Source organism: Sciurus carolinensis, chromosome 18 (genome assembly GCF_902686445.1).
Source record: "Sciurus carolinensis chromosome 18, mSciCar1.2, whole genome shotgun sequence".
Lineage (NCBI taxonomy): Eukaryota > Metazoa > Chordata > Mammalia > Rodentia > Sciuridae > Sciurus > Sciurus carolinensis.
In genome coordinates, this window is record NC_062230.1 from 31,879,658 (window position 1) to 31,907,109 (window position 27,452).

Sequence of the window (27,452 nt, forward strand, 5' to 3'; positions counted from 1 at the left end):
CACTTAAAAAGAGAGAGAAGGAGAAAGACCATCAAGATCAGGCGTCTTTTTGCCCATGATCTCCACCTTGCACCAGCACCTAATCCCAGTATCTTTAGGTCATTTATTTTGGCTCTCAGTTCCCCTGAGTAGAGCCCACAGCGTTGATTCCTTCTGGAGGCTTGGCCTGACCACTTTGGCTCTGAGGGCTCTGGAAGCCCAGTGGAGGGAAAAGTCTGCCGTGGACGGCACGGTCCGGCCTTTCCCGTGATTCCTACTTTCCCTCTGGCACCACTGCCGTAGCTGTGCCTTAGCGTCTCAGGACCCTGTTTACTCTACAGAACTGAAGCCCCCGTCCTCTCCCAGCTTCTCAGTGTCAGGCCACCATCCTGTGCCAGCCTGTTGAAGACTCATTTTCCAAGGAGGTAACTGTACTCCAAAGCAGACCTGTTTCTTCTTACTTGCTTTTTAACCTCTTTTGGAATTGAGGTTTCATGTGAAGTGCGATGGGTCTGAAGTGAAGAGCTTGAACGGGTGAGTCCCTTCACCATCATTTAGGCACAGCCCAGGACGTTGGCTGTGCCCCAGCAGGCCCCTCAGGCCCTTCTCTGCCAACCACCTTTCCATCGCTGTGAGTTACTTTAGCCTGTTCTTGAATTTCATAAAACTGGAATCACATAGTACATAATATCTGAAATTCACTCATGTTGTTACGAATAGCAGCAGTTGGTTCTGTTAGTTGAACCGACAGCGTTCAGGTTACCTACCCGATCCGCTAGTGATGGGTATCTGTTATTCTTCCTTGGGGACTGTTGTGAGTTAAGTCACTAGGACTTTGCCATCTGTGTCATTTGTGAGACCTGTGTTCTGGTTTCTTTGGATATGTTCTGAGCAGTGGAATTCCTGGGTCATTGTGAAGGTGTGCGTTTGTCCAGTAAATATTGCCAAGAAGTTTTCCAGGTTCGCTGTACTGATGTGTGACTTTTCTCGCTGTCAGCTGACTATTGCCTTTATAAGTTAGCCAGGCCCCTTACCACGTTTCCATTTGCTTCCTGGTTTCCAGATTCTGTGGCTGCTCTCTGCTGTATCACTTGTGACCTCTTATTGTTGTCTTTGAGAGTTGCTTGTCTGTGCAGTGGGGTGGAAGGAGCAAAGCTGAGGGTATTTTCAGCCCACCATTGATCCCTGGAAGTGCCTCGGGGTTTTAAGGTGGCCTTCAGCTCTCCCAGTTTCACCAAACATGATGACCCTGTGTTCCCTTGGGTCACTTGTGCTTCATGGTTTTATAAAACCAAGGTTTTAACGCACTCAGCCCTTCACCACTCATCCAGAGTCTGTTTTTTGTGTTTGGCATTGGCAACAAAATGATCGTTTTGATTCCATATCCTTATCAGATGCAATAACTTATGAACAGCACAAATTGAAGGCATACTGTGTGGGAGTCTCTTAAATTTCTTCCCTGAGTTTGCAAGACTCTTGAGTATACTGCTATGTGGGTCTTTAAGCTGATCCAGAAATCCAAACGTCCTAACCTTTACCCTCGTAATGTCCCAAACATGGGTCCTAGGAGTCCCCTGGAGCCATCGTCACCGTTTTGGTCTGGGTTCAGCAGGGATAGGAGGCATGGTTGGACAGATCATGGCGCCCTGACTTGGAAGTCAGGTCGGTTTTGACACTCTACACCGCCACCCCTGTGCTCCCCTGGCTTCTTCACTACAAAGGTGGCCACAGGCTAGGGAGGGAGGGCAAGGAGGAGTCACAGCACTTTTTCTGTTCACAGTGGTGGGGACCACACCAGAGACAGGACGCAGGCACGCTCCATGCTCAGATGCCCCTGAGCTCATGGACTGGATATTTGCCCATTTTCCGCTCTGGTCCACCCCAGCGAGCTCACCCTGCGTCTTCTACTTCAGATCCACTTGAACTCGATCCATCTGTCCTGTACCACAGACCGACCAGCAAGACCATGCTGCTTCTCTCCTGGGTACAACTCACCCGAGGAGGGGCCCCAGCCACCTGTCCGACCAGGAATGTGGCATCTCGTACATAACAGGCTGGTCAAGTAAAGTATGAAGCTCAGGGCCTAGCACGTGCTGAGAGTTCCGTGAATGACAGCTGGCGTGGTGTTTATTATTTATTCGTATGGAATGAATTTCCAAGCAGCCCACAAGGGTTCTTTGCTTCCCTTGGTCAAACCCAAATGTGGTTCTCAAGAATGAAAGCAGCTACTAGACCTTGATCTGTCTCCCTGCTTCTTCACGAATCAGGGGCGAGTTATTCTAAATCCACCAGTTGGGTACGTTTTACTTCTATTAAGGCAACAAACCTCATAATTACACCTTTACCCACCCTCTAGTCAGAGGCACTCAGTGTTCTTAGGACTCTAGGTAGCATACTGCTCCCCTTTGTAACATTGTTTCCCTGTGGGTGTAAGTAGTGGTTAGGTGTCTGGCCAGTGGATAAAAGCAGTTTTGAGGAGAAAAGATACAAAATCTGACAACAATAACAGAATCCCTAATATTTTGCTAGGAAAGTAAATAATGCAGCCAGGGACAGTTTCTCAAAGCTTGAGTGTGACCTTCGTGAGGTCGAAGCAGCGTGTCCTCTGCACTGTGGCTGGAGTCGCCGCTTTGAGTCAGCCTGGGAGCCGACCACGGCTGCCGCGTGATTTCTGTGACAGAGCGTAGTTGCATCCCCAGGAGCCAGGGTGTGTGCCGTGCGCCTCCGAGGTGAAGACCACGCTAGGGAATGATACGGCGTCTGGCCTTGGTCCTGGGCCTTGGCCTTTCCTTTCAGCGCTGCTGGGTGCTGTGCGGGGAGGTGACTTAGGGGGTGACACACCATTGCAGGTTAAGAGCTTCATATTCCAGTGTTCAGGGGAGACTGGCCTGCTCAACAAAGCTGGCTTTGCACCCGAGTGCCCCTGGGGCCGACCTCCCTGCCAGCCTCTGGGCAGGCTCGGCTGCTGTGTCCCTGTCGCCACGTGCTGTAGGTCCCCTCTGATTAAACCAGACACGTCTCAACAGTGTCCCCCCTGTGCTGGGGACACATTTGGTTGTACTAACGTACCTGGTGAGCCAGATGTGGAGTTGTGCATCCTGGGAGCCAAGTGGGGCTGCTTGTTCTGTACCTCCCCTGGTTCTGCCTGGGAGTTCTGGCATCAGGCGGCAGTGTCCTTGCCCCGACAGCACTGGCTTGAACCTGTGCACTCATCTGTGCACTCAGCATCACAGGAAGAGACCCTCCCATCGCTGCAGGATCCCAGCCTCCCAGCCCTGTACGCAGCGCACCACTGCTTCTGGCTTTTCTCCCTTCTTTGAAGATGGACGTGAGTTTAGTTGTTCTTTTTGATCCACTTGTGTTGGATGGGAAGTGCGCTCTGTCTCCCCCTGAACGAGTGGAGGCCTGTCAGCAGCCCATTGCCTCACCCGAACGTTCCTGTGCTTGCTATAGTTGTCCTGGAATTTAATTCAACGTCTTCGGCAGTGACGGAGTATGTCATGATCAGTTCTTGTTTCAGTTCTTGTGCCTACGGGGAATCAGGATTTCAGAGGCCTCATTTTCCTTAACTAAGCAACATCCTTTCTTGTCTTTTTGCTACAGAGAACATTAGTTTGCTTGTTCTTGTTGCAGGGAAACAAATCCCGCTTTTTTACTGAAAGAGTGAACAGATTCCTCGCACTGTGAAGCCTGTTTGTGGTTTCCCTTGTTTAGACAGCCTCCACAGGGAGGAGAGAGATGGCGAGGTCTGGAGGGGGAAGTTTTTCAACAGTAGCTTGCTGGTGGGGTTTTGCCCTCTCTGCACATTGTCGGTCCATGTGGGGCTGGTAAAAGGGAAGAGGAGCACAGGGTTCACTGCTCCTTTGTTCTTTCTTCTTTATTAGAGGGTCACAGTGGCTTCTGCAGTGGCTTCCTCCCTCCTGTACCCAGAGAGGAAGGTGAGCTATGTTGTCGTGCTGCTTTGTGCTTAGCAGGTAAGCACTACGTTTCTGCAGGATCTGCCCATATTTCTGGTTGAGACAGACTTTAAGTGGAGCATAATGGTGATTTTCCCCTCAGAAGATGCAGCCCTGAGCTAGGGGGAAAATGGAAGTAATGTGGACACTTGTGTTCTTGGAAATTAAGTAACCCATCTGGATTCCCGATAAACCATAAATTATGGTGCATTAAAATCCTAAGGAAAGCATCATGGCCAGGAGTTCATCTCTACTGTTCCTGAATATACTGGTAATGTGCACCAGTGGCTATCTGGTTCCATTCCGTAGCCGTTCACTTTCCATCTGCCTTGGCCAAAATAGTTGAACTGTAGAAAAATGTAACAGGCTTAGGATTTTTATCCAAATAACCACATATAGCATGTTTAAGTTGTAAATGAAGTTTTGCACAGAACCTGTATAAATTCAGAAGCCCATGTTCATATCACAGGTACAGAAAGCAGGAAGGCCCTTAGCTAAAACCTGGGTCCCAGGGAGGGAGCACAGTGCACAGAGCAGAGCCATCTCTGGAGGAGGCCTGCTGGCCTGGAGGCTAGGCACACCCAGGCAGTTCGTTGCATCTGTCATTCTTACATTTCTAGGGCAAGGCTTCCTTCTCCACAGTGGGCAGAGCCACGAACAGTCCCACACCATTCTAACCCGTCTCTGAGTGCCACCCCAGGGGAGGAAGAGCAAGACCACAGTCACAAACCAAAAGTTCATCGCAGAGAGGACAGAACCTGCAGAGACGTTCCCTCTCCCTTCTCCATGCTTGTCCAGGGGTATTTGAGGTCACTCAGTTTTGTCCAGTTCCAGTAATGGTCTGTTAAAAGCACATGGGTCCCTGGGCATGTCAGGTGTGGTGCTTGTGTGATTATGTGCATGTGTTTACTGTGTGTGTTTGACCTTTAAGGTCCCGTGTGTGCATGGGGGATCACGTCTGACCTGTACGCAGGTCGGCAGTGAGTTCCAGGTCCACCTCTCCCTGCCCTTGGATACAGGTTTCCTCCTCAAAGATGCCTGCCAGTTTCTGTCCTCCCCAGAGACATTACTTAGCATATTGGCATATTCTTCTCCTTACCTTTTATTTTCATAATTTTGTTTATTTTTTAATAGAGAATATATTTACATGAACCCAAATTCAAAAGGTAAAAAGAAGATAAAACATTCTCTCTCAGCCTGTCTTCCTCTCTAGAGGCAGCACAGTACCAGTTTTAAGGCATCCGTCCTGAGATGGTATTTACACATATAGGTGTCTTTCTTTGTATTATGTGCATAAATATGTGGTAGTAAATTGTGTGTGCTGTACTGATCTTGTCTCTTTCCCTTAGTGAGACATCTGTCCCGTCTTTTTATGGCTGTGTAGTATTCCAGCGTATGGATAGCCCTGATTCATTCCCTGGCCTCCCGCCTGTGTCTACTGGTGTTTTTGTTGATGTGCTGCAGGGCTGGAGGGGTGGTGAAAACATCTGGGGGTATCGGCAGCAGGGCCCTGCCAGTGCAGGCCAGCACTGCACAACCCCAAGCATGAGGGACCCCACAGGTTCTCTCCCTCACTCCCCCTCCCACCACTCCCAGCCCAGATGCACACTTACTAGCAGGCTGCAATTGGTAAACAAAAAAAAAAGAAGAAAATAATAACAATAACATCTTGTTTGCACTTTTTTGTGTACTTTTTTTCTTCACATATTATTGATAAAATTGCCATATGATAATACGTTGGGTCAGAGTGAATCTGTGTTTTCCAGTTTGCATGAGTGAAGCCATTTGCACCCATCGCCTGTCGGAGAGGGCCTGTTTCCCCAGGCCCTTGCCAGCCAGTGATCATCCATGGGAAACTCAGGGAGCGGACTGCCGCTGCTGTACTCCCCATTGGTGGCCTTGCATCGGCTGTTGGTACCAGCAGGAGACAGTCTGCCCTCTCCCATCACAGCTGAGAACAACAGTCAGTCTGGCACCTGCCTTTAGGGTCAGCAGACTTAGTAACTAAAAATACAGGGACTCCAGTTTTGCATGGGTATACTAAGATGGGTGTCCCACGCTTTGTCTGGGGGCCTTACCTGGGTTAAAATGCAGCCGGACCTTTTCTGACGTCTGTGACCTTCAATGCCGCGCTCAGCCCATGCCTCTGTTTCCTCGCTCATGCTGCCAACTTGCCGCAGGGGTTCCTGTGGAGGGAGTTGGCTGTGGGAGTAAGGTGCACAGTCACACGTGGAGACCTCAGCCCCTTCACCCCTTGCTCACACACCCTCACTCCCCAAAGGGCGCCCTGGTCTTCTGACCTCTTCACGCTCTCTGCCGTTCCTGTGCCTCAGAAAGGCCCTGCTCTCCTCCTTCCCCTCTCTCCGGTGGGGCCTGTTCCTCCGGGGCCTTTGACATCTTTGGGAGTGTTGCCCCTGGGAACATGCCTCCCACAGGCTGAGCCAGCCCCACCCAGGGCCGCCTCCAAACTCACACAGCAGCTCATGGTGAGCACGTGTCTCCATGTCTGGTCCCTGTTGTCCTCGAGCTCCCTGAAAGCCACGATAACATCCCACTGCTGTTGGTGTGGCCGTGACCTCACAGAGGGCCGTCAAGTGCTTGTCAGATAAACACCTAACACCCCCTTTAGATACCCCGTTCCTCCAACCTGCCATCACTAGGGCCATTTAGTTCCTAACTGGCTGTGGAAGCACGCTTGCAGTTAAACTGGGAAGCTCCTCTTGACTTCTCATTAGGTCGTACATTTAAAATCCCAAATGGCAAGCCAGGCATGGTGGTGCCTAGCTACTCGGGAGTCTAAGGCAGGTGGATCACTTGAGCCCAGGAGTTCAGGACGAGCCTGGGCAATGCAGTGAGACCATCAGAACAAATAGAAGCCTAAAGTCCCCAGTAGTGCTAAAGATTTAGGGCCCAGCCAGAGTTGAGATGGACTCTTGATGTGACACCAGGGGCCCTAAACAGAAGTGAACTGCACTTGTTCCTTCCACTGGAGGGACTGAGCAGAGCCAGAGGCAGGTCTGCACGTAGCCACCCTGGGACTTCTCTGCCGTCAGTCTTGAGCAGTGTCTGCGTGTTCCAGGTGCCCAGTGACATTGTGTTCCTTGGAGTGTCCCCTCATTCTGTGTGTCCACAGCTTACAGCAGTGTGGAGGTCCCCTCTAGAGAAGACACACAGAAGCAACCATGGGGTGGTAGTCATGGAAGCCCTTGACCAGCAGTGGTGTGTTCAGACACGGACTGCTCATGTTTTTGTGTTTTTCTCCTCTGAGTTTTCTCTCACAGGACAAAGCTTACACATGGTCTGCTTTCTTCCCGTTCTTAGGTTTGCAGCCTTGTTCCAGTCTTTCTTACCTCTTGGCTGAAAACCATGAAATCACCTCCTTGTCTTGCTCTGCCACTCCCTTCTCTCTAGACCCATTGCCCTCCGAAGGTGAGCCTTCAGAAGACACAGCCCTCCACACCTGCCACTCCACCACCCAGCATCGTGCGTCCTGAGGGCTTGCATGCTGTCAGGACGGTATTTTCAGAGTCTACATCAGCTTCAGTCTCTGGCTGTAGGCAGCCCTGCTAGCCCAGGCCCAGGACAGTCAGCATGCTACGGGTGCGTCTGCTGTGACAGAAATCCAGGTCACAGTGGCTTGAGCAGGATAGAAGCTTTTTCTCTCACACTCTGCAGTCTTGCCACGGTCCAAGGTGGCACGGGGCTGCTGGCTGTGATCAGATCAGCAGGTTTGAGATCGGGGATCATTTAGGAATGGGCAGCAGGGAGGAGTGATTAAGACGCCCCTGCACTGGACCAGACAAGAGGCATGCAGATCTGAACCCATGAGCTGCCAAGGGCTGGGGACAATGCCCAGGTGTCAGTGGTGCTCGGCTCCAGCATGAAGGCCATGACTTCAGAGCCCTCATTGTCCTGTACGCAGAGGGACCTTCCCTTCTGCACCTCAGGAGCATAGTACTTGAAGAATGTCTGAGGACCCTTTTCACTAGCTTTCTGAAAGGCTAACTTGCCTCTCCTAAGAAGCTGGGAGCTTTTTCAGCAGTGGACCTTGATCATAGCTCATGTTCATTCCACAAACTGACCCTAAAATTCACATGGGGGGCACCCAGAATAGCCAGAACACCTTGAAGGGGAAGAACAAAGTTAGAGAACTCACTTCCTTATTCAAAACTTACTAGACAGCTGTAGCAATTTTAAAAAGTATGCTCCTGGCATAGGATAGAAACAGAGATTTTGGAATGAGTCCTGAAATAAGCCCTCATCTTTCAGGCCAATGGATGGCACAGGTGCCAAGACAAGGTGGGCAAAGCGTGGTCTTTCCTAGAGGTGGAGGGATAACTGGGCACCCACGTGCAGGAGAGTCAGCGGAGACTCCTGACTCACACCATATTCAGAAATGAAGTCCAGCTGTATCGGAGGCAGATAAGATCTAACACTACAAAACCATTAGATCTAAAACTACAAAACCACAGCTGGGGCTGTGGCTCCGTGGCAGAGCATTCGCCTAGCATGTGTGAGGCACTGGGTCCATCCTCAGCACCACATAATCATAAGACAAAGGAAAATAAAATGATTTTTTTGAAAAACCACTAGAAGAAAATATAGGCATAAATCTTTGGGACCTTGTATTAGGCAGAGGTTTCATAGCTATAACTCTGAAAGAACAAGTGATAAAAAATAAAATGATAAATTGGTCTTCATGAAACTTGACAACTTTTGTGCTTCAAAGGATGTTATCAAAAAATGAATTCACTTATGAGTTCTAAAAGTTTTCTGGTGGAATTTCCAGGTTCCTCTAAATATATAATCATGTCATCAGTGAACAGGGATGGTTTGAGTTCTTCTTTTCCTATTCATATCCCTTTAATTTCTTTGGTTTGTCTAATTGCTCTGGCTAGAGTTTCAAGGACGATGTTGAATAGAAGTGGTGAAAGAGGGCATCCCTGCCTTGTTCCAGTTTTTAGGGGGAATGCTTTCAGTTTTTCACCATTTAGGATGATATTGGCCATGTGCTTAGCATAGATGGCCTTTACAATGTTAAGGAATGTTCCCACTATCCCTATTTTTTCTAGTGTTTTGAGTATGAAGGGATGCTGTATTTTATCGAATGCTTTTTCTGCATCTATCGAAATAATCATGTGATTCTTAACTTTAAGTCTGTTGATATGGTGAATGACATTTAATGATTTCTGGATGTTGAACCAACCTTGCATCCTTGGGATAAAACCCACTTGATTGTGGTGCACTATCTTTTTAATATATTTTTGTATGCGATTTGCTAAAATTTTGTTGAGAATTTTTGCGTCGATGTTCATTAAGGATATTGGTCTGGGCTGGGGAGATAGCTGAGTTGGTAGAGTGCTCACCTCACAAGCACAAGGCCCTGGGTTCGATCCCCAGCACCACAAAAAAAAAAAAAAGGGACATTGGTCTGAAATTTTCTTTCTTCCATGTGTCTCTGTCTGGTTTAGGTATCAGGGTGATATGGCTTCATAGAATGAGTTTGGGAGGGTTCCCTCCTCTTCTATTTCATGGAATACTTTGAGGAGTATTGGAATGAGCTCTGGACACAAAGCCAAATAAATACAATTTTCTCATACTAGACAAAGGGGCCAAAAATATGCAATGGAGAAAAGATAGCCTCTTCAACAAATGGTGCTGGGAAAACTGGAAATCCATATGCAACAGAATGAAATTAAACCCCTATCTCTCACCCTGCACAAAACTCAACTCAAAATGGATCAAGGACCTCGGAATCAGACCAGAGACCCTTCATCTTATAGAAGAAAAAGTAGGTCCAAATCTTCAACTTGTTGGCTTAGGATCAGACTTCCTTAACAGGACTCCCATAGCACAAGAAATAAAAGCAAGAATCAACAACTGGGATAGATTCAAACTAAAAAGTTTTCTCTCAGCAAAGGAAACTATCAGCAAAATGTGAAGAGAGAGCCTACAGAGTGGGAGAATATCTTTACCACTCATACTTCAGATAGAGCACTAATTTCCAGAATATATAAAGAACTCAAAAAACTCTACACCAAGAATACAAATAACCCAATCAACAAATGGGCTAAGGAAATGAAAAGACACTTCACAGAAGAAGATGTACAAGCAATCAACATATATGAAAAAATGTTCAACATCTCTAGTAATAAGATAAATGCAAATCAAAACTACCCTAAGGTTCCATCTCACCCCAATTAGAATGGTGTTTATCAAGAACACAAGCAACAATAGTTGTTGGCGAGGATTTGGGGAAAAAGGTACACTCATATGTTGTTGGTGGGTTTGCAAATTAGTGCAGCCACTCTGGAAAGCATTATGGAGATTTCTCAGAAAGCTTGGAATGGAACCACCATTTGACCCAGCTATTCCACTCCTCGGCCTATACCCAAAGGACTTAAAGTCAGCATACTACAGAGATACAGCCACATCAATGTTCATAGCTGCTCAATTCACAATAGCCAGATTATGGAACCAACCTAGATGCCCTTCAATTGATGAATAGATAAAGAAACTGTCATATATATACAATGGAATATTACTCAGTCATAAAGAATGATAAAATCATGGCATTTGCAGGCAAATGGATGAAATTGGAGAATATCATGCTAGGTGAGATAAGCCAATCTCAAAAAACCAAAGGACGAATGATCTCACTGATAAGCGAATGATGAGACATAATGGGGGAGTTGGAGGGGGGCAAGAATGGAGGAAGGAGGAACTGTATAGAGGGAAAAGAGGGGTGGGAGGGGTGGGGGGAAGGGAAAAAACAGAATGAATCAAAAAGCATTACCCTATGTAAATTTATGATTACACAATTGGTATGCCTTTACTCCATGTACAAACAGAGAAACAACATGTATCCCATTTGTTTACAATAAAAAAAAAATGAAAAGACAACCCACAGAATGGGAGAAAATACTTAGAAATCCTTTACCTGATAAAGGCCTTATATCCAAAATATACGAAGAATTCCTACAACTCAATAATGAAAGGTAAATTATCCAATTTAAAAATAGTCAAAGGATCTGAATAGACAATCTCCAAAAGAAAATATGTAAGTTGCCAATGAGCACATGAAAAGATGCTCAGCATCATTCGTCATTAGAGAATGCAAATGAAAACCACGGAAGGTCCCATTTCCACACTACGAGCTTGGCCACAAAAAAAAGGATGAAAAACAAGTGTTGGTGAGGGTGTGGGTCACTGGGACCGTCATTCATGCTGGTAGGATGTAAAATGGTGCTTTTGGAAGACAAAGAAGCAGGGTCACAGCATGACCCAGCAATTTCATTCCTAAGTGTGTGCCCAAGAGAAATGTACACATCTGCACAAAAATTTGCTCATAGTCCCAAAGTGCAGACAACTCTAATGCCATCACCTAAGTAGAATGCAGTGTGTCCTTACAGTAGAATATCATTCAGCAGAGGAATAAAGCAGGCTACAACATATGAACCCCGAAAACATGGTGCAAAGGGAGAAATAGGTCACAAAACATCACGTATTAAATGAGTTTATTTCTATGAAGACAGATTAGTGGTCACTTGGGATTGGCCAGATGGGAGCTGAGGGGGATAGGGAACAGTGCTGCTGGGTGAATCTTCTTTTTGGGGTGTTGGAGATGTCCTGTGATTGATTTTGGTGGTGGTCTATAGCTGTGATTTTTCTAAATGCCATTGAGTAATGCACTTTGAAAGTGAATTGTATGGTGTGTGCATTTAAATCTCAGGCTTTGTAAAAATATCTAATGGAGGGTTAATTATGGAAAAGTTGTAATTTTTTTAGACTCTTTAGGGGAACAACAATAATAATTTAAAATTAAGACACATGCTTCCCACTTAGCAAGATCAGGAACTAAACTAACTTCAGGAGGCTCAGGCCAGCCCTTTCTTTTTCAGTGCTGGATTTCATTCAATCTTTATGGAAGTGCAGTTGTTTTCACGATTTTTCCTGAGCACAATTTTGCTGTACATTTTTTAATTGAACTTACTCATCGTGAAGGTTTAAACATCACCTTTTCGGTGCTTTCTTTTTTCTTTTCCCCACTTTTCCTATGAGATTGAAGAACTGGATTTACATGTCAGCCTTGGCATTTGTATTGTATTTATTTCCCTTAAAATTATATTTATACTTGTTTACCTAAAAAGATTTCATTTTAGCACATTTGGGACTATTTTAGATGTCTCTATTTTTCTGATTATAAAAGTAATTTATGCTCATAAAAAAATCAGACTTTAAAGGAAACTGAAATGTTCTCTGTCCTTCCGACTCAGCCGTGGGTAATCACTGAATGGCTTGCCATATTATTTTTTTAGCTATTTCTGTCTCTCAACATAATAGCTTACTGCTTTATTTTCAACAAAAGTGTGGTGCCTTCCAGCTCCTACCACTTCCTGTTTTTACCCAAGCCTTCCTCCAGGCCCCAGGACCTTCAGGGTGAGGTCTGCGGGTGGTCCCAGTGCTGCCCCTTCTGTCTGCTCCACACTCACAAGGGCTGTTCATTATTCCACTGTAAGAACACAGCCTCAGCTCCCTGTGAATCCACATTTACTCCAGTTCAGACCTCCCCTTCTCAGCAAACAGTGCAGTGAACAGTCCTGTTTATCCTTCTTGTGTCTGTTCTGTTGGGTAAAGACTTGTCAGTAGCAATGCTGGGCCCCTGGATGTAATGAGATTATCAAAGTCTGAATCAGTGTGTCCTGGTTGCCCCCTGAAAGTTGTATTAATGACCTCAACTGTGTAGTTGGTGCTCTGACTATTCTGTTTCCAACCTACAGGTGAGGAAGGGACACCACCAGCTCCCTTTCCCGAGACTTCTTGGGGCTGGCACTGGAAATTCTTGTCTTTGGCATGTGTCACCCTCATCACGAGTGTCTTAGCCCTGTCTATGGCACAGTGCAGCCTTCCAAGCACCACGGCAGACAGACTGCCAGGTAAATGTGCACTGGACGTGGCCCCGCTGCTGGCTAGGACGTCAGCACACTCGAGCATGCCTTTTTTTCCTGCATAGCAGCACTGGGGCCAAGCTGAGAGTAAGAAAGGTGCGAGGGAGATCTCGGGTGTCCTGAGGACTGCCTCCCTCCTGTGCTGCCCTCTCCTGGGAAGGGAAAGGGGGGAGTACATGCTCCACGCCAAGCACTTAAATATGGGCTCTCATTTGTCTTAAGAGCACTTCCATAATGGAGGTGGCAAGAATTCCACTTTAGGGACTAGAGAACTGAAGCTGGGAGGGTAGTGCCCAGAGGACACCCCCCATAAAAGGCCACTCATGGTCTTGGAATTCAGAGGCCCCCTTCTTCTTCCTGAAATGCCAACCCTGTAGACTGACGGTGGGTGTGGCTTCACCCAGCCCCACTGTCCCCTGAGCTGGACTCTTGCCTCCCGCTACTCTCAACATCCCAGCTGTGGGGGGGTCAAAGGTGCTTTGTTTTAGTTTGGTTTTGGCAGTTCTTTTGTCTCTTATGGTGATAAAATAGACATATGAGCTGTCATTGTGACTAGTTCTAAGTATACAGTTCAATGGTATTAAATGTATTTATATTTCTATGCAAACCCTCACCCTGTCCATCTCCATAACACTTTTCATCTTGCAAATGGAAACTCTACCTATTAAACACCAACTCCCTCTCCCCTCGTTACAGCTGGTGGCAGGCACCCTTCTACTCTCTGTGAATTTGACCACTCTGTGCCTCATGTATGAGTAGACTCACACAATGGTTGTCTTTCTGTGACTGGCTTATTTCACTTAGCATAATGTCCTAAAAGTCAATCCATGTTGTAGCATTCGTCAGAGCTCCCTTCTTTGGTGTGTGTGCATGGGTGTGCATGTGTGTGCTCAAATGCACCCAGCAGTCTGTCAGTGGGTGCTCGGGTTACTCACATGTTCAACTATTGTGAATAACGCAGCCATGAACACAGGTGTACAAATATTGTTTCAAGACCCTGTTTTCAGCTCTTTCAGGCACTGAACTAGAAGGAGGATTTGCAGGTCATCTGGTAATTTGAATTTTGGTGTTGCGAGGAACTGCCAATTGGACATTAGCAGTGCCCAAGGTTTCCATTACCACGTTGTCACCATGTCTGCTGTTCCCTACAGCCATCCTCACCTCAGGGAGAGGCGTCGCGTGGTTTTGATGTGTGTTCCTAGTGACTGGTGACGTTGAGCATCTTTGGTGTGTTCTGGCCATCTGCCTGTCTTCTTTGGCCGAGCATCTCTGCAGGTCTTCCTCCCATTTCTAATTGCACTTCAGTCCTTCATTGCTAAGATACAGAAATGCAGTTGTTTTTTATATTGACCTTGCATCCACGCTAATTTCACCAGTGCTAGGAACCTCTTTGTTTTTGGAGATTCTTTGGGTTTTCTATGGAGGCAGGCATGTCTTCAGAGTAGCCAGGCTTATTTCTTCCTTCTCAGTCTCTGTGCCTTTTCTCAGTGTTGCACTGGCTAGGACTTGCCAGAGTGCTGGGGGCAGCCTGCTCACCTCCTTCCTGGCCTGGGGGAGAGGGGAGCTGTGGGCTTTGCACCATCAAGTGTGCCGTTGGCCGTGTGTCTTATAGATGTCCTAAATGTCTTCACAAGCAGAAGGGTGTTTGTTTCTCCTGTCTTGGTAAGAGATTTTATTAGATGGTGTATTTTAGGGCTATTTAGAACACAACCAAAATAATAATCTGTGCCTTAATGGCTACTGACAGTAATAAATCATACATTTCTTGATATCATGCCGTGTTAAAATGCAGTCGATGATGTAAATATTTTGTAATTATTATAGTATTTTTGCCTCCTGGTTTTATTTTTATCTCATTGCACTTTGAAAAAGAAAAATTGTAATGTTTTGAGCACCTCATGGTTTTCCACGTTGCCCCTGTCAGTCCCACCCAGGCTTCTGCACAGCCAGGGGCAGGAGTGCATTAACATTGGGGTCCCTGTTCTCTAGCCACCCCCTGACAGGTGCCTCTCATCCACCTTGAAGACCTTCCCAGGGTGATCCTCTTTCCCTCTTGGAAGTCCTTTCTTGTAACCTTTCCCATCCTTTCTTGGTGCATCTCCTTTCCGTGAAGCGCAGGGCCTGCTGGAGCTTGGCCAGGTTCCCCTCTCTCCCATTCAGGATGCTGGTGAGGTTTGGCTTAGACTGTGACTGTTGTCAGGAAGCTGTGCGAAAATACACTGTGAGCTGTGTTAATAATGCTAAGGTGTTATTAATATTTCTGACCCTAAAGAGATTCTGATATATGCAAATGAGAGCTTATTAAATACAGTGTGAATATTTCCATTAAAGTTGGCTCTTTGTAATACAGAATTCACTCCTTTACTTCTAAATTCCTAACTAAAAATTATTTATATCCCTGGGAAATGCTTCCATTCCTTCAGAATGATTCATTGATTGTTATGCGCACTCAGTGATAAAAAAGGAAGAATTCCTTATGTCTGGGGGCGGGGGCAGGAAGGTACCTGGTGTTTTTGCAGCTTTTTTCAGAGCCAACTCTGGACACATCTGGGTCTGAACCTTGTGGCTGCTCCAGGGCTTGGGAATTGTCATCTTCATCTCACACATGATGAGATGGAGACCTAGAGGAACCCAGGACCTTCCCAAAGCCACTCAGCTCAGAAAAGACATGAGCCAGGGACCAAGCCTAGGTCTCACCAGCTCCACTGCCAGCACTTTGACGTGGGATGTGTGCAAAGTGCTGGAAAAACTGTGTAAGAAAAGCTGGTCTCTGAGCAAGGAGACACAGTGGGCTCCATGTCTACAACAGGTTGGGGATGTCGTGGGTTCTCCCAGAGCTGTGATCTCCTGAGCCATGGAAGCAAGCATCCCATCCATGTAATCCCAGTTCCTCACTGTAGAGAACGTCACAGGGAAGGCTCCCCCCAAGTGTTGAGTTGGCCTTCCTTTCCTGCTTATGGTCATTAACTCACATGCGAACATCCTGCATGTGCCTTAGTATGTGAAGGACCAGCTGGATGCTCTTGAAAGTTGGGAATGGTAGAGTCTCTGCATCCCGGACTATCATGGAGTCCTGTGGATTAAAGTGACTGAGAGAAGTCAGCTTTGCTTGTGACCAGGACTCCATAATGAGGCAGTACCCTGAGCCAGACTGCCAGGTTCAAACCCTAAAGCCAGCTACTGTGTCTGCATCAAGCAGGGTCTTAGAACAGTGCCACATATTCACTAGTGGGAATTGGCTGCCATTGAGCATCAGAGAACCCCTCCAATCAGTCTGAATGGAAAGAGGAAAGCTAGGGGTGCTTTGGGTGTTTTAGAAAACCCAATAAAGAGAGGAGTGATGATTTGGCCCTGGTTCATGGAGTGCCTTTCAGCTGGGTCTGCACGGGAAGGAACCACCCAGTGGTGTCTCAGGGGATCACCTGAGTGAACACAGATGCCCACAGTCCAGATTCAGCTAAGAAGCCACATCGTCCATGGCACCTATGAACAGACCCCAGGGGAACCTGGACCAGCCTAAGCAGAAGCTGACCATAGGCAGAACCCAGCACCACTGCCAGAGATGGCTTCTTGTCCCCTGTGCCAGGCAGGACCTGCTTCTCCCGGGTGGAGGACATTGGGCTGCAGGCTTTCCCAAGCAAATCCTACCAGTTCCTATAGATCCCTGGCTGACCTCCTCTGCTCTTCTTTAAGCCCTAGGACCTGGGGCAAGAAGCACCTCTATTAAAAAAAAAAAAAAAAAAAGCCCTGATATCCTCTCATTTCTGCTTCTCTCCCCACCCCTCCCTCCCTCCTTTGCTCTCTCCTCTCTCTTCTTTCTCCTCTCTCCATCTTGCCCTCTCTCTTTCTCTGCAAGCTTGGGGAACAGAAGGAAGGAAGAAAAAGATAAAAGGTCTCCCTACCCCCTACTCCATTTCCCACAGTTAACCGGAGTTCGATCCTTTGGCTCTTTGGAGGTGTTTTATCCATGATACATAAATATCTGTGAGCCTTTAAAAAATTCATGTGATTTTATTCTTCCTTGCTTCATGTTTTTAACTTAATATATATTAAAGATCTTTCTGTAGCATCAGTATAGCTCTGCCTCTCTCTTTTCTCTTTATTTATGCATTTTATTAGGATTATATATATAAAACATTTTGGTGAGGTATTGAAATTCTGATCTCTTCTGCGTCTAACAGTGTAACTAAAAGTAAATGGCATGAAACTTGGCAGAATTACAAGGAGGAATGATCGATCCACAGTCGCAGCAGCGACTTAACCGAGTCTCTCGGAAGCTAATGTACGTCAAAGGCCAAAAGAAAGGAATGATGACATGGGGGTTTGAACTGCGCTGTTAAGGAGTTTGCATGGAAATTTGGGAGCTTGGTGTTCAGCTGGGACACATGTTCTTCACAAGTCACCTGGCGAAGGAAATCTCCCTAACGGCCACCTCCTGGCAGGTGCCATTTCCAAGATGATTTGTCCTCCTCCATTTCTCTCCTAGCCTGCCGGCCCCTCTTTCTCATCTACTGTTCGTCACTGAGACTCAGTTGCTTTGTTTCTGCATGTGGTCTTAGCTGTGATGGCTTCATGAGGACTTTTTTCCCTTTATATTTATTTTTAATTGAGAGATAATGGTTGTGCCTGTTTGTGGAGTACCCTGTGATATTTTGGTCAAATTGGGGTACTGAGCATCCCATCACCTCAGACGTTCACGGGTTCTCTGTGTGGGGAATGTTCACACAACATTCGTACATTTATTTTGAAACGTACAATATGTTCTCACCTGGGGCCCCCACAGGGCAACCTTGGGTTCAGCGTCGTCTCATGCGACACTTCCTCTGGTGGGTTTTCCTCCCTTCAGGGAAGTGCTCTTTGTCACTTTTCTCATGCTGTCTGCCTGGCACAGTCACATTCCTCAGGACTGACATGGGTGTGTCCTTGTCTGCCTCACTCCGTTTTTCTCAGTAACGCTTAACAGCACTGTAGACAGATGGGTGCGACTTACTGGAGCAGTTGTCTGGCTCCTGGCTCCTCTGACTCCCAGCTAGCCCACAGGAACTGCGTCAGTGCCTCCGCCCTCGGCCCTCAGTGCACAGGTATCGAGTGAATTCACAGGGAGGCTCCAGAAACAGATGTGCAATTGAATTGGTCATTCCAAAATCCATTTATTAAAGCTCTAGTGGATTACTCCAGAAAGTCAGGAAATGAGAGTCTGAAGGAGGAGGGTCCTGGTCGCCCACACATCTTCCAACACTGTTCAAATAATCATTCCCATCCTGAGGCCTGTGTGCTAGGGGCGGAGGAGAATGTCCTGCATTAAGGTGTGGAACCTTGAACCTCACCCTGTGGTGGGATACAAAGTACCTCTTCCTGTGTCCTGGGCATTTGGCATGATGTAGGTGCCCGTTGATCTAGACACTCAGTTTGGAAGGTGCGGCACAGTCTGTAAGGTCATCTGGATGGCCATCAGTGCAGGACTGGTATTCAGAGTTGGGTCCACTCGTCACAGGGTGCACGTGATGCACCACTGAGGTAGGAGAGACATTGGAACCTTCTGTATTCAGTGTTCATAGAAATGACAGATAGAAATCTACCTTCACTAATATTTAATGTTAGGATCAACTCCACAACTGCACTCAGCAATGGTGGGCAAAGGGCCAGGTGGACATTGAATTTCTGAGTCATCCTGAGGAGGGACAGGGACTCCCAACTCCCCTGTTGATTTGCTCCTAACAGGCGACTACTTCATGCAGTTTCCACATGCCTGTCAAGTGAATCTGTACATTTCTTTGTCTCTTAGTTTTATGTTAGTGAAGACCCAAGTAGCCTCCAGCCAGCTCAGGATGTGGCCTTCACTCTTCCAGGGACACCCTGGCGGAAGGAACAGACCAAGGACCTTCAGCGAGTGCTGGGAGCCGTCGACAGGGAGATCCCACTGGTCTTCGTCAGTGGCAACCATGATGTGGGCAACGTCCCCACGGCCGAAACTATTGAGGAGTTCTGCCAGACTTGGGGCGACGACTACTTCAGCTTCTGGGTCGGCGGCGTCCTGTTCCTGGTGCTCAACTCCCAGCTCTTGTACGATGCCTCCAGGTGCCCCACCCTGAAGCAGGCCCAGGACCTGTGGCTGGACCAGCAGCTGAGCCTCGCTGGGCAGCGGAGGTGCCAGCACGCCATTGTCTTCCAGCACATCCCGCTGTTCTTGCAGAGCATCGACGAGGACGACGACTACTTCAACCTCACCAGGTCCGTGCGGAAGGAGATGGCAGACAAGTTCACCAAAGCAGGTAGGCCCTGAGGCTGCAGAGGGGTTCCCGTCCTTCTCCACCCTCTGGCAGCCTGGCAGAGGGGAGAGAGGCCAGGCTGTGGCTGGACTGGGCTCCATCCCACTCTGCCACTTGCTGGCTGTGGCTGTGGATGGGCCGCCTGATGCTGCCAGCCTTGGAGCCTGGCGTCGCTCTCAGCAGGGCCACGGCCGGTGGAAGAGCAGGCTCCGGAGTGTCTGGGAGGCCCGGCCTGCCGAGCAGTAGCACGTGGCAGCCGCTCACAGCTGAAGATGGGGCCCCTGGGGAGAGGTGCCTCGGGGTGTAGGAGCCAGGGAGCAGAGACCAGCTGGAGGACAGGTGGTCCTTAAGAGCCAGGCTTCCCCAGTTTAACCCAGGAAGTCCTGAGATGTGGCTTTGACGGGTGGGTTCCAGGGCCCGTCAGTGTGCCTCTAATGAGGTGGGTCGCATTCTCTCCCCGAGCCAGGGTGGAGAGAGACGCACGGCACAGTGTCACCCTCCCGTAGACTCTCAGCCCATCGCACGGGCAGCATGTGTTTGCACACACTAAATGAAGACACCCCATTTTTGAAAGTGAGACCTCAGCTTCCAGTGGATGGCGCACTCTGTGACTCTAGCCCTGGCCTCGTTTCTCCTCCCGGGAGTCCCTCCAGGGCCTTCTCCAGAGGAGCGGTGTCTGCCAGCTCCCCGAGTTACTCCAGGGCGTGGCAGGGTTCCAGCTCTGACAACTGTTGTGTGTCTTTCCTTGGCCCTAGTTCCTCCTTTCCGATCTTTCCAGGGCTTACTTGTATCAAATATTCTGAAATGTAAATATCTTCATTTCTTTATTGTGGGGGAGGGAAAGGAGTTGGCCTGACCCAGCAGCAGGCATTCCTTAAAAAAATCTGCTACTCTTCATTTCATCTTTGAGTATTAAATGTTTGTACTTACGAAAGGTACAATAAGCCCTTCTGTGTTTTTGAGACATTTTACAAAAAGCTCCTATAATTGGAGACATCTTCCAACTGTTCCACAGAGATGAAGTTGAAAACTTCTATTAAAGCCTTTGAAATGTTACGCCATGCTTGAATTGGTGCAGAAAACCGTCCTGATGCCAAGGAGGCAGCGTCAGGATGGCATCAGCACCACCGTGGTGACTGTTTCATAGCAGAATAAAGCCAGGAGGCCGTTTAATGCCACCAAGCGCCACCCTGCCCTGACTCCTGCCAGCCAGGTCTTGAGTGGCATGTGGTTCTAGAAGGGTTTCCCATCCTAGGACAGAGCGCGTGCTGCTCACAAGCACCCCTCAGTGCTTATGGAGCTCCTTTGGGAGAACCCCACCGGCCGTCACCAAGAACCCCAGAGAGGAGCGTAACATCCAGACCCCAGTCATCTGCCCCCCGCCCCAGAGCAGGTGTGTCTCCACGGTGAAGGCCCCAGCTCACAGAGGCTGATAACCACAACCTCTTCCTGTAGGGGGCTCTGTGGAAGCCACATTATAGTCAGGAGGCCACTTGGTAAGCACGAGACAGCAGGGGTTGGTCCTTGGCCCACTCTTCGTGGCATCAGGCCCTGGCTTCTGGACGGTCCTGCATCCCACAGGGGCCCTCTGGGGCACTCTGACATGCCAAGTCCCTTTGGTTCCACCTCCTCATCTCTGTCCAGGCTGTTCACTTCTCCGGGCCACCGTGTTCATCTGGTCCGGCAGCAGCTTTGAACCGGGTTCACTTTTCCCCTCGTGCATTCCCCCCGCAGCAGCCACGGGGGGTGCAGCCCACAGCCTGAGGCTCCTGGGCGCCCCTCCCCGCACATGCCCAGCTCCTCGCCATGCCTTTCCCAGAAGTCCCTGCCTCCCGTCACTCAGCCAAGCCCTCTCAGCCTCAGTCGCTTCGGTGTGGAGTCCCCTTCCCAGTTCTTCCTCAGCTTTCCTCCATGCCGGCACCTGCTGGTGGGTTTCTAAGTGTCCATGTGTCCTAATGCCTCCCTGGGCAGTCAGCCCCTCCAGGTGCCGCTCAGGAGCCCAGCTCAGGGTTCTGTCCTCTGCCTTCGGAGGCCGGCTCAGGCGTTTGCTCACACCCAGGTTCCAGCCGTGCTTGTGGAGTGAGGAAGGGAGGGGAGTAGCTGCTGACACCCCTGCCCTGGGCTGACGTGCTCCGTCCTTGTGCAGCCCCAACCTGGGCCCCACAGAGCCCCAGCACAGCTTCCTGAGGTATGTTCAGACCGTCAGTCCCTGACCCACAGCCTCCCTGGCCCGTGCGCACACACAGGCTTCTCCTCTGCCCCCATCCACCCTGGGGCCTTCAAGGGCTGCTCAGCAGTCAGTTTTTCTCTCCAAGTGTTTCCCTCCCCACTTCTCCCCCAGGCACCGCCTTTGAGGATGAGAAGGTGCCTCCTCTTGGCTACTGGCCTTAGGATCTTCCCCTGAACCTGCTTCACAGGAAGAGCCAGAGAGGTGGAAGCCCTTGCTGCTGTCCCCTGTCTGAGTGACTTGCCAAGCCAGGCACTTTGCTCAGTGACCCACAGACACAGAACAAGACTGAGCACCCTGAGTGGAAAGATGCCATTTAGGTGCTGATGCAGGGGCCACAGGCCATAGCCTGCTGGGCTGGGAGGCGCAGGTGGGCAGGGCCTTGTGGGGACAGTTATATCCAGAGGTCAGAATATAGACAGCGGCTGGGGAAACAGCAACAGAGTTGGAACTCACTGTGAAAAACTGAAGTTAAGCTCATGTTTTACAAAATTCATTAACTTAAAGACCATGATAGAATTGGAGTGGTGATGGCAGATGGTATTCAGTGTTCCCTCCAGTCCCCCCACAGCAATATTATCCCCAATACCGTTCCAGTCTCATTTATCTCCTTGTGCTAAAATGCCAGTACTCAAAACTGTGTCAACCGCTCATCAGACTATCAGGGTAGCTTTTAATTATGATAATTGTGTTGTTATAAAATATCCTTTTAAAGAACACATCCCTCCCCAAGCCATCATGGAGGCAGAGCCCTCTTCCTTCCAGCGAGTGTAATGAATAATTCCGAATCATTGTGTGGGATGAATAAATGATTTAATAATGAGCATCAACAATCATCTCCCATTGTTCGCATTAATTTTTTTTAAATGGGATGAGGTAAATGAGGAGGAAGGGATGTCACTATACAGTGGGCCACCGTGCATGTAGGAATGTACTCTGCGATTCGACACCCAAACGGCTTCCATGCTCAGGTTTCCCTAGAAACAGATGCACCCTGTTTCTACTTTTGAAGCTCAATAAGAAAAAACCTTCTTTGTATGATACAAAAACGTTGTCAATAACTGGTACAAATAAACAGATCTCAAAGCAGGAGAGATTCGCAGATGTGAAGTGGCACCTGTTATTTTCTGTCTTCTTTTACTCTGCCTGAAGATAATCAATTTCATCACATCCGAGGGATGTAGAAATTGGTTTTCCCCTTAATTCAACTGATACCTAGTTGGAGTTGCAAAGACAGATAGGAGATAATGAAACCCTGGTGGAAACTGGATTCATCTCCATTCCTCATTCTCTTGCTGTGGAAGGTTAATATGTGACCCAGTTAATGTGGATTGACATTTAAAAACTCAATCTGAAAAGATAAGTGTCCATGAGCCAGAAAACGGATGTCCACAGGAATTCATAACTTAAAATGGTGATAGTGATAGTGATTTGATCATTAAATGGGGTTTCAGAAATGTAGGAAGGCAGAGATGCATGACTCTGAGGTGCTCTCTAACTGCACTCTTCAACCTCGTGCTTGCGAGTTCCCTGGATTTATACTGCATTTAATTTCGTGAGTTGTAGTCACCTGCACATGGTACTGTTATCAAATTCATAATAATTTTTAGTAATAATTTTTCCATAAAAAGAAAACATCCAGCTCTTTAACTGACAGTTTTTCCCCTGACATCTTAATACCTGTTCTTTTTTTCATCCTCAACGTAGAGATTTGAACTGTATATTAAAGAGCCTGAAGCAAATTTGGCAATTAGGGAAAAAAATCCCAGTAAGTTGATCTTTCCTGCAAAAGTTAATGGGTAATTTCACAGAATGAGAATTTCATCTCTAGTATTTATGCTTAAAAAAAAAAAATGAGAGAAAGGGAGCTGGAGAGAGAAATCCTAGCTCAGGGTTATGGTTGTAGAATTTCAAAGTTTTACAGAACATAAAGGTCAGGGGGTACTCTATAGGAAGAAGAAAACATCAACTCCCACTCTAACATCTTGCCCAGTTGTATTGAAATTGCTTCTATCCTGATTCCTCCAGGCAGCAGGTCCCAGCTTTATTCACCTCTGCAAGCCCAGCCCTGAGCCAAGATAGTCACATAATAGCACCCCCATAATAAAGAAATATTGACTGAAGAGGAATTAGGCTTGATTCAAATCTGCTTCAGCAAAACACACTGCTATGTCCACACCCGCTATGGTTTGGATTTACTAGCTAACTCTCAGGTGGAAAACATGTCACTTAGAACAGAGGTCCACAGATTTTTCCTGAAAAGGATCAGGCAGTAAATATTTGGGGCATTATGGCCCTGCAGTCTCTGTGGCAGCTACTCAACTCTGCAGTGTGATGCTCTTGCTCCCCTTGAAACCTTGTGCACACATAGGTACATTTGGTACACTGTGTGTAGGTCTGATCCCAGGATGTGTCTGGTGGCCCTGTTGTGGCAGTGGCCTGGCTCACTGAAGAGCCTGCCCAACCCAGGCCCCTCTGATCCTCAGTGGAGGGCGAGCGAGGTGAGGCACACATTGCCCTGGAGGCCCACGATGCAGTTTGAGTGTGGAGGCAGGATGGGAAGATCCATGGGGGTGCTTAAAATCCCTTAGGCTTTGGTGTTCCATTTTAACACATAAAGTAAAAGGATAACTAGCTCACCAATTTACAGACAGAGAGTAAGACAGTAATAGTACGGGTGGTATACAGAGAAGGGAGAGCTTACAGAGTGGCACAGGGAGGCGGTGTGTGGCTGACAGGAGGGGAGAGGCCAGGTAACGTAGCTGGCTGCACACAGGCCTCAGCCTCCTTGCCCCAGGTGTGCTTCCTGGACCAGGGCATGGGACACTCTTTCTGTTTTCTCACTTTGAAAATGAGGGTGCTCATCCCAACTGGGAAGGGTTGGCGTGAGAATCAAAGTGAGGCATGTTAAGAAGTACTTGGCACCATGCCCCGCTCCAAACAAGCTCTCAGTGAAGGTGTTTTTGTGGTTATATGACCCTGAACTTAGTTGAGGCTCTACAGTGGGCAGATTGCCTTACACGTTAGTTAGATCGGTCTTCTCACCCCAAAGGTACTGGCATCCTTCTTTCAGGGGGGCTGACATGAGACTTCAGGCAGGAAGAGGCAGGTCTGTTTCCAGGACTGGCCAGCAGTTTGCTAACACAACACTGCAAACTGGAAAAGGAAGGATTAAATCCTTGCACCATGCAGGCTACAGGACTAGAAGCCAGAAAAATTCCTCTTGGCTCCTGGGATATGCAAGAAAATAGACTGGGTTTTGAGCCCAGGACTCCTGAGTGTAGGTGCAGAATGTGTAATTTTAGCCGTATGCATAGGAGCTTCTAGTTTAAAAGGGTGGGAACCACTGTACTAGATGAAAAATTGTTAGGAAATTGAACTATAGGATTGATTAATTTTAAAGCACACACCACCATTTACTGTGTTGGTCAACAACCTTTGAAGGTGTAATTTCATAGGGTTTTTCCCAATCTGACAAACAATGTCTGTGCCCTCACTCAAAGGGCAGTTTAAAGGGGGAAAAAAAAAAAAAAAAAAAAAGCACACTCCTGGTGGTAGTTCCTATTTTCCTATTTTAACCAACTTTCTAGTGAGACCCTTTTTAAACATCCATAGAATCAGAGTATCTGGGCACACATCAACCAGAGGAATTCTGTGCTCTTTATTTTCTTGGGCTTGGCATGAATTCACGTTCCCAGGTTTGGTCTGTGCCATGTTTTGATCCCTTCACCAGAGAACATCATGCTCTCGTCACCGATGTCTGTGTCTGAGTCACTGTAAGCCCAGATAAGAGTCTAACTGCTGCAGCTGCCTCTGCTGTGAGTGATGGATCATGTTTCTCACTTTGGAGGTATCCTTAACAGTTGGGCTCATTAAAGTTAAAATCAAGTTCTGATGGTAAAATATTTATAAATTAAGAATCTGGCATGTGCCAGTGTGTGCTGCTGATTCCTGAAGTTGAATTGGCACTTATCCGTGCAGCAAAGAGCAGGGGCCCCATGCCACACACTGAGACCAGAGGGAAGAGCGAAACAGGCAGAGGCTCCTTCTGTAGGGTTACAGATCACTCTCAAACTAAAAGTCAACAATAGAAGATGAAATGTCGAGAAATTCCATCGTAACATTTCAAAAAGGAGCCTTCAGTGCCTGGGAAACAGCATCGTCTTGGTTTACGAAGTCAAAATATTATATCTTTGTTAGGTCATGTTTTAAAAATAGCAATTAGTGTCATTTTGAACTGAGCAGTAAGATTCCTTTGTAAACTCCCAATATCCCTAGTGTTTTAATCTGTTTTCCTGTGCTACAGCTAAATACCAGAGACAAAGTACTTGTTAAATAAATAAAGGTTTCTTTGGCTCACAGTTCCAAAGGCAAGAAAGTTCAACATCAGGTGGCTATATCTGATGAGGTCCCTCTTGCTGGCCAGGGTTTTCTGCAGTCAAGAGGTGGTGCAGGTCATCATGTGAGGAGGCAAATGTCCTCCCTCTCTCCTCTTACAAAGCCACAGTCCCATTGGATCAGGGCCCCATACGCATGGCCTTATTTGATCTTAGTCATTTTCCAAAGGTCCTACCTCCAGATACCACAGTTGGATTAAGTTCCTAACCTTTTAATTGCTCACAGTGGAGATAAGTTTCAGCATGAGTTTGGTGGGGACACTCAGCCCAGAGCACCCATCTTAGCAAAGCAGCCTCGCTTCTTCTACTGGTTAATTTACTGGACTTGCCTTCATTGGAAAGGTCTTCACCCCAGACCCCACACTAATTCCAGCAGTGCAAGTGTGAATCTAGAAGGTCATCGTGTACAGTATGCTGGAAATTGCTTTCATGTCATCACCTTTTTAATTTTGCTTAAAAAAAAAAAAAGTGTGCATTGACAACAGGTTTGAAAGTCAAAGACTAGCACATTTAGGCGACGCGCCTTAGGGACCAGACGTGGCTCTGTACACCTCTCTTAACCACCATGAAGGTGCTTCTTAGGTGTCTCTGGTACAGCTGAGGAAACCGCTGGTCATAAGTTGGGAGGAGCCATAGAGCCTCATGTTCATTTTGAATTTCACAGGCTTGTGAGAGGAAGGAAGGTCACTTTTCATGGCCTGATAGTTCTGTTTTTGTTAAAGCTCGATAGTTATACTTAGCAGTTGGGTTCATGTTGACAAAATCATACATGCATGGAATTTGATTTCAGACCGTTGCTCTACCAATCCTTTTGCTTGTTTGCTTATTTTTGATTAGTACATCCTATATACACATAAAGGTGGAATCCCCTGTGGTGTATTCTATACATATGACGTGATCTTGTTAAATTCATTCCTTATTGCCTCCCCTTTCCTGCCCTTCCTCCCTCCCTCCCTCTTGATGTCCTTCTATGCCACTGACCTCCCCATACATTTATGATGTCTGATTCCTCCCACCCCCACCGTCGCCGCCTTCTTTGCCTTCTTTCCCTTCTTTTGCTCTAGCTTCCACATGTGAGAGAAAATGTCCAACTCTTGACTTTCTGGCTTATTTCACTTAGCATGATGTTCTCCATTCTCCAGCAAATGCCGCAATTTCATTCTAAAGTAAGTGAGTACTTGGTTGAGTAAAATTCCATTGTGTATATAGACCACATTTTCTTGATCCATTCATTTATTGGGCAGGCACCTGGGATGATTTCATAATTTGAGTATTGTAAATTGTGCCACTGTTAACATTGAAGTGGCTGTATCACTATGGGGTGCTGATTTTAGTTCTTTTGGATAAAAACTGGGAACTGGGAAAACTGAGTCATATTGTGGTTCCACTCCTAGTTTTTTGAGAAATTTCCATACTGCTTTCCTGAGTGGTTGTACTCATTTGCAATCTTACAAGCAGCGTGTGAGTGTACCTTTTTCCCAACATCCTCACCAGCATTCGTTGTTATTTGTACTCTTGATAACAACCATTGTGACCAAGTGAGATGAAATCTTAGTGTAGTTTTGATTTGCATTTCCCTGATTGCTAGAGATGCTTAATATTTTTCATGTATTTGTTGGCCATATGTGTTTCTTCTCTGAAGAAGTTTATGTTGAGTACTTTTGACACTTATTGGT

General features: G+C 47.4%; 1 protein-coding gene across 7 annotated transcripts in view; it reads left to right on the plus strand.

The window, feature by feature from the left end:
* Cpped1 (calcineurin like phosphoesterase domain containing 1) overlaps window positions 1–27,452 on the plus strand; it is a 102,930-nt gene that overhangs the window by 51,018 nt on the left and 24,460 nt on the right. For 6 of the 7 annotated variants that reach the window (XM_047534259.1, XM_047534260.1, XM_047534261.1 and 3 more), the window contains exon 3: window positions 18,733–19,155. The exons of the other annotated variant lie outside the window; for it this stretch is intronic. In XM_047534259.1, coding sequence (XP_047390215.1) covers window positions 18,733–19,155 — 423 coding nt within the window. The remainder of the gene's footprint in view (window positions 1–18,732; window positions 19,156–27,452) is intronic. 7 annotated transcript variants of the gene reach the window in all.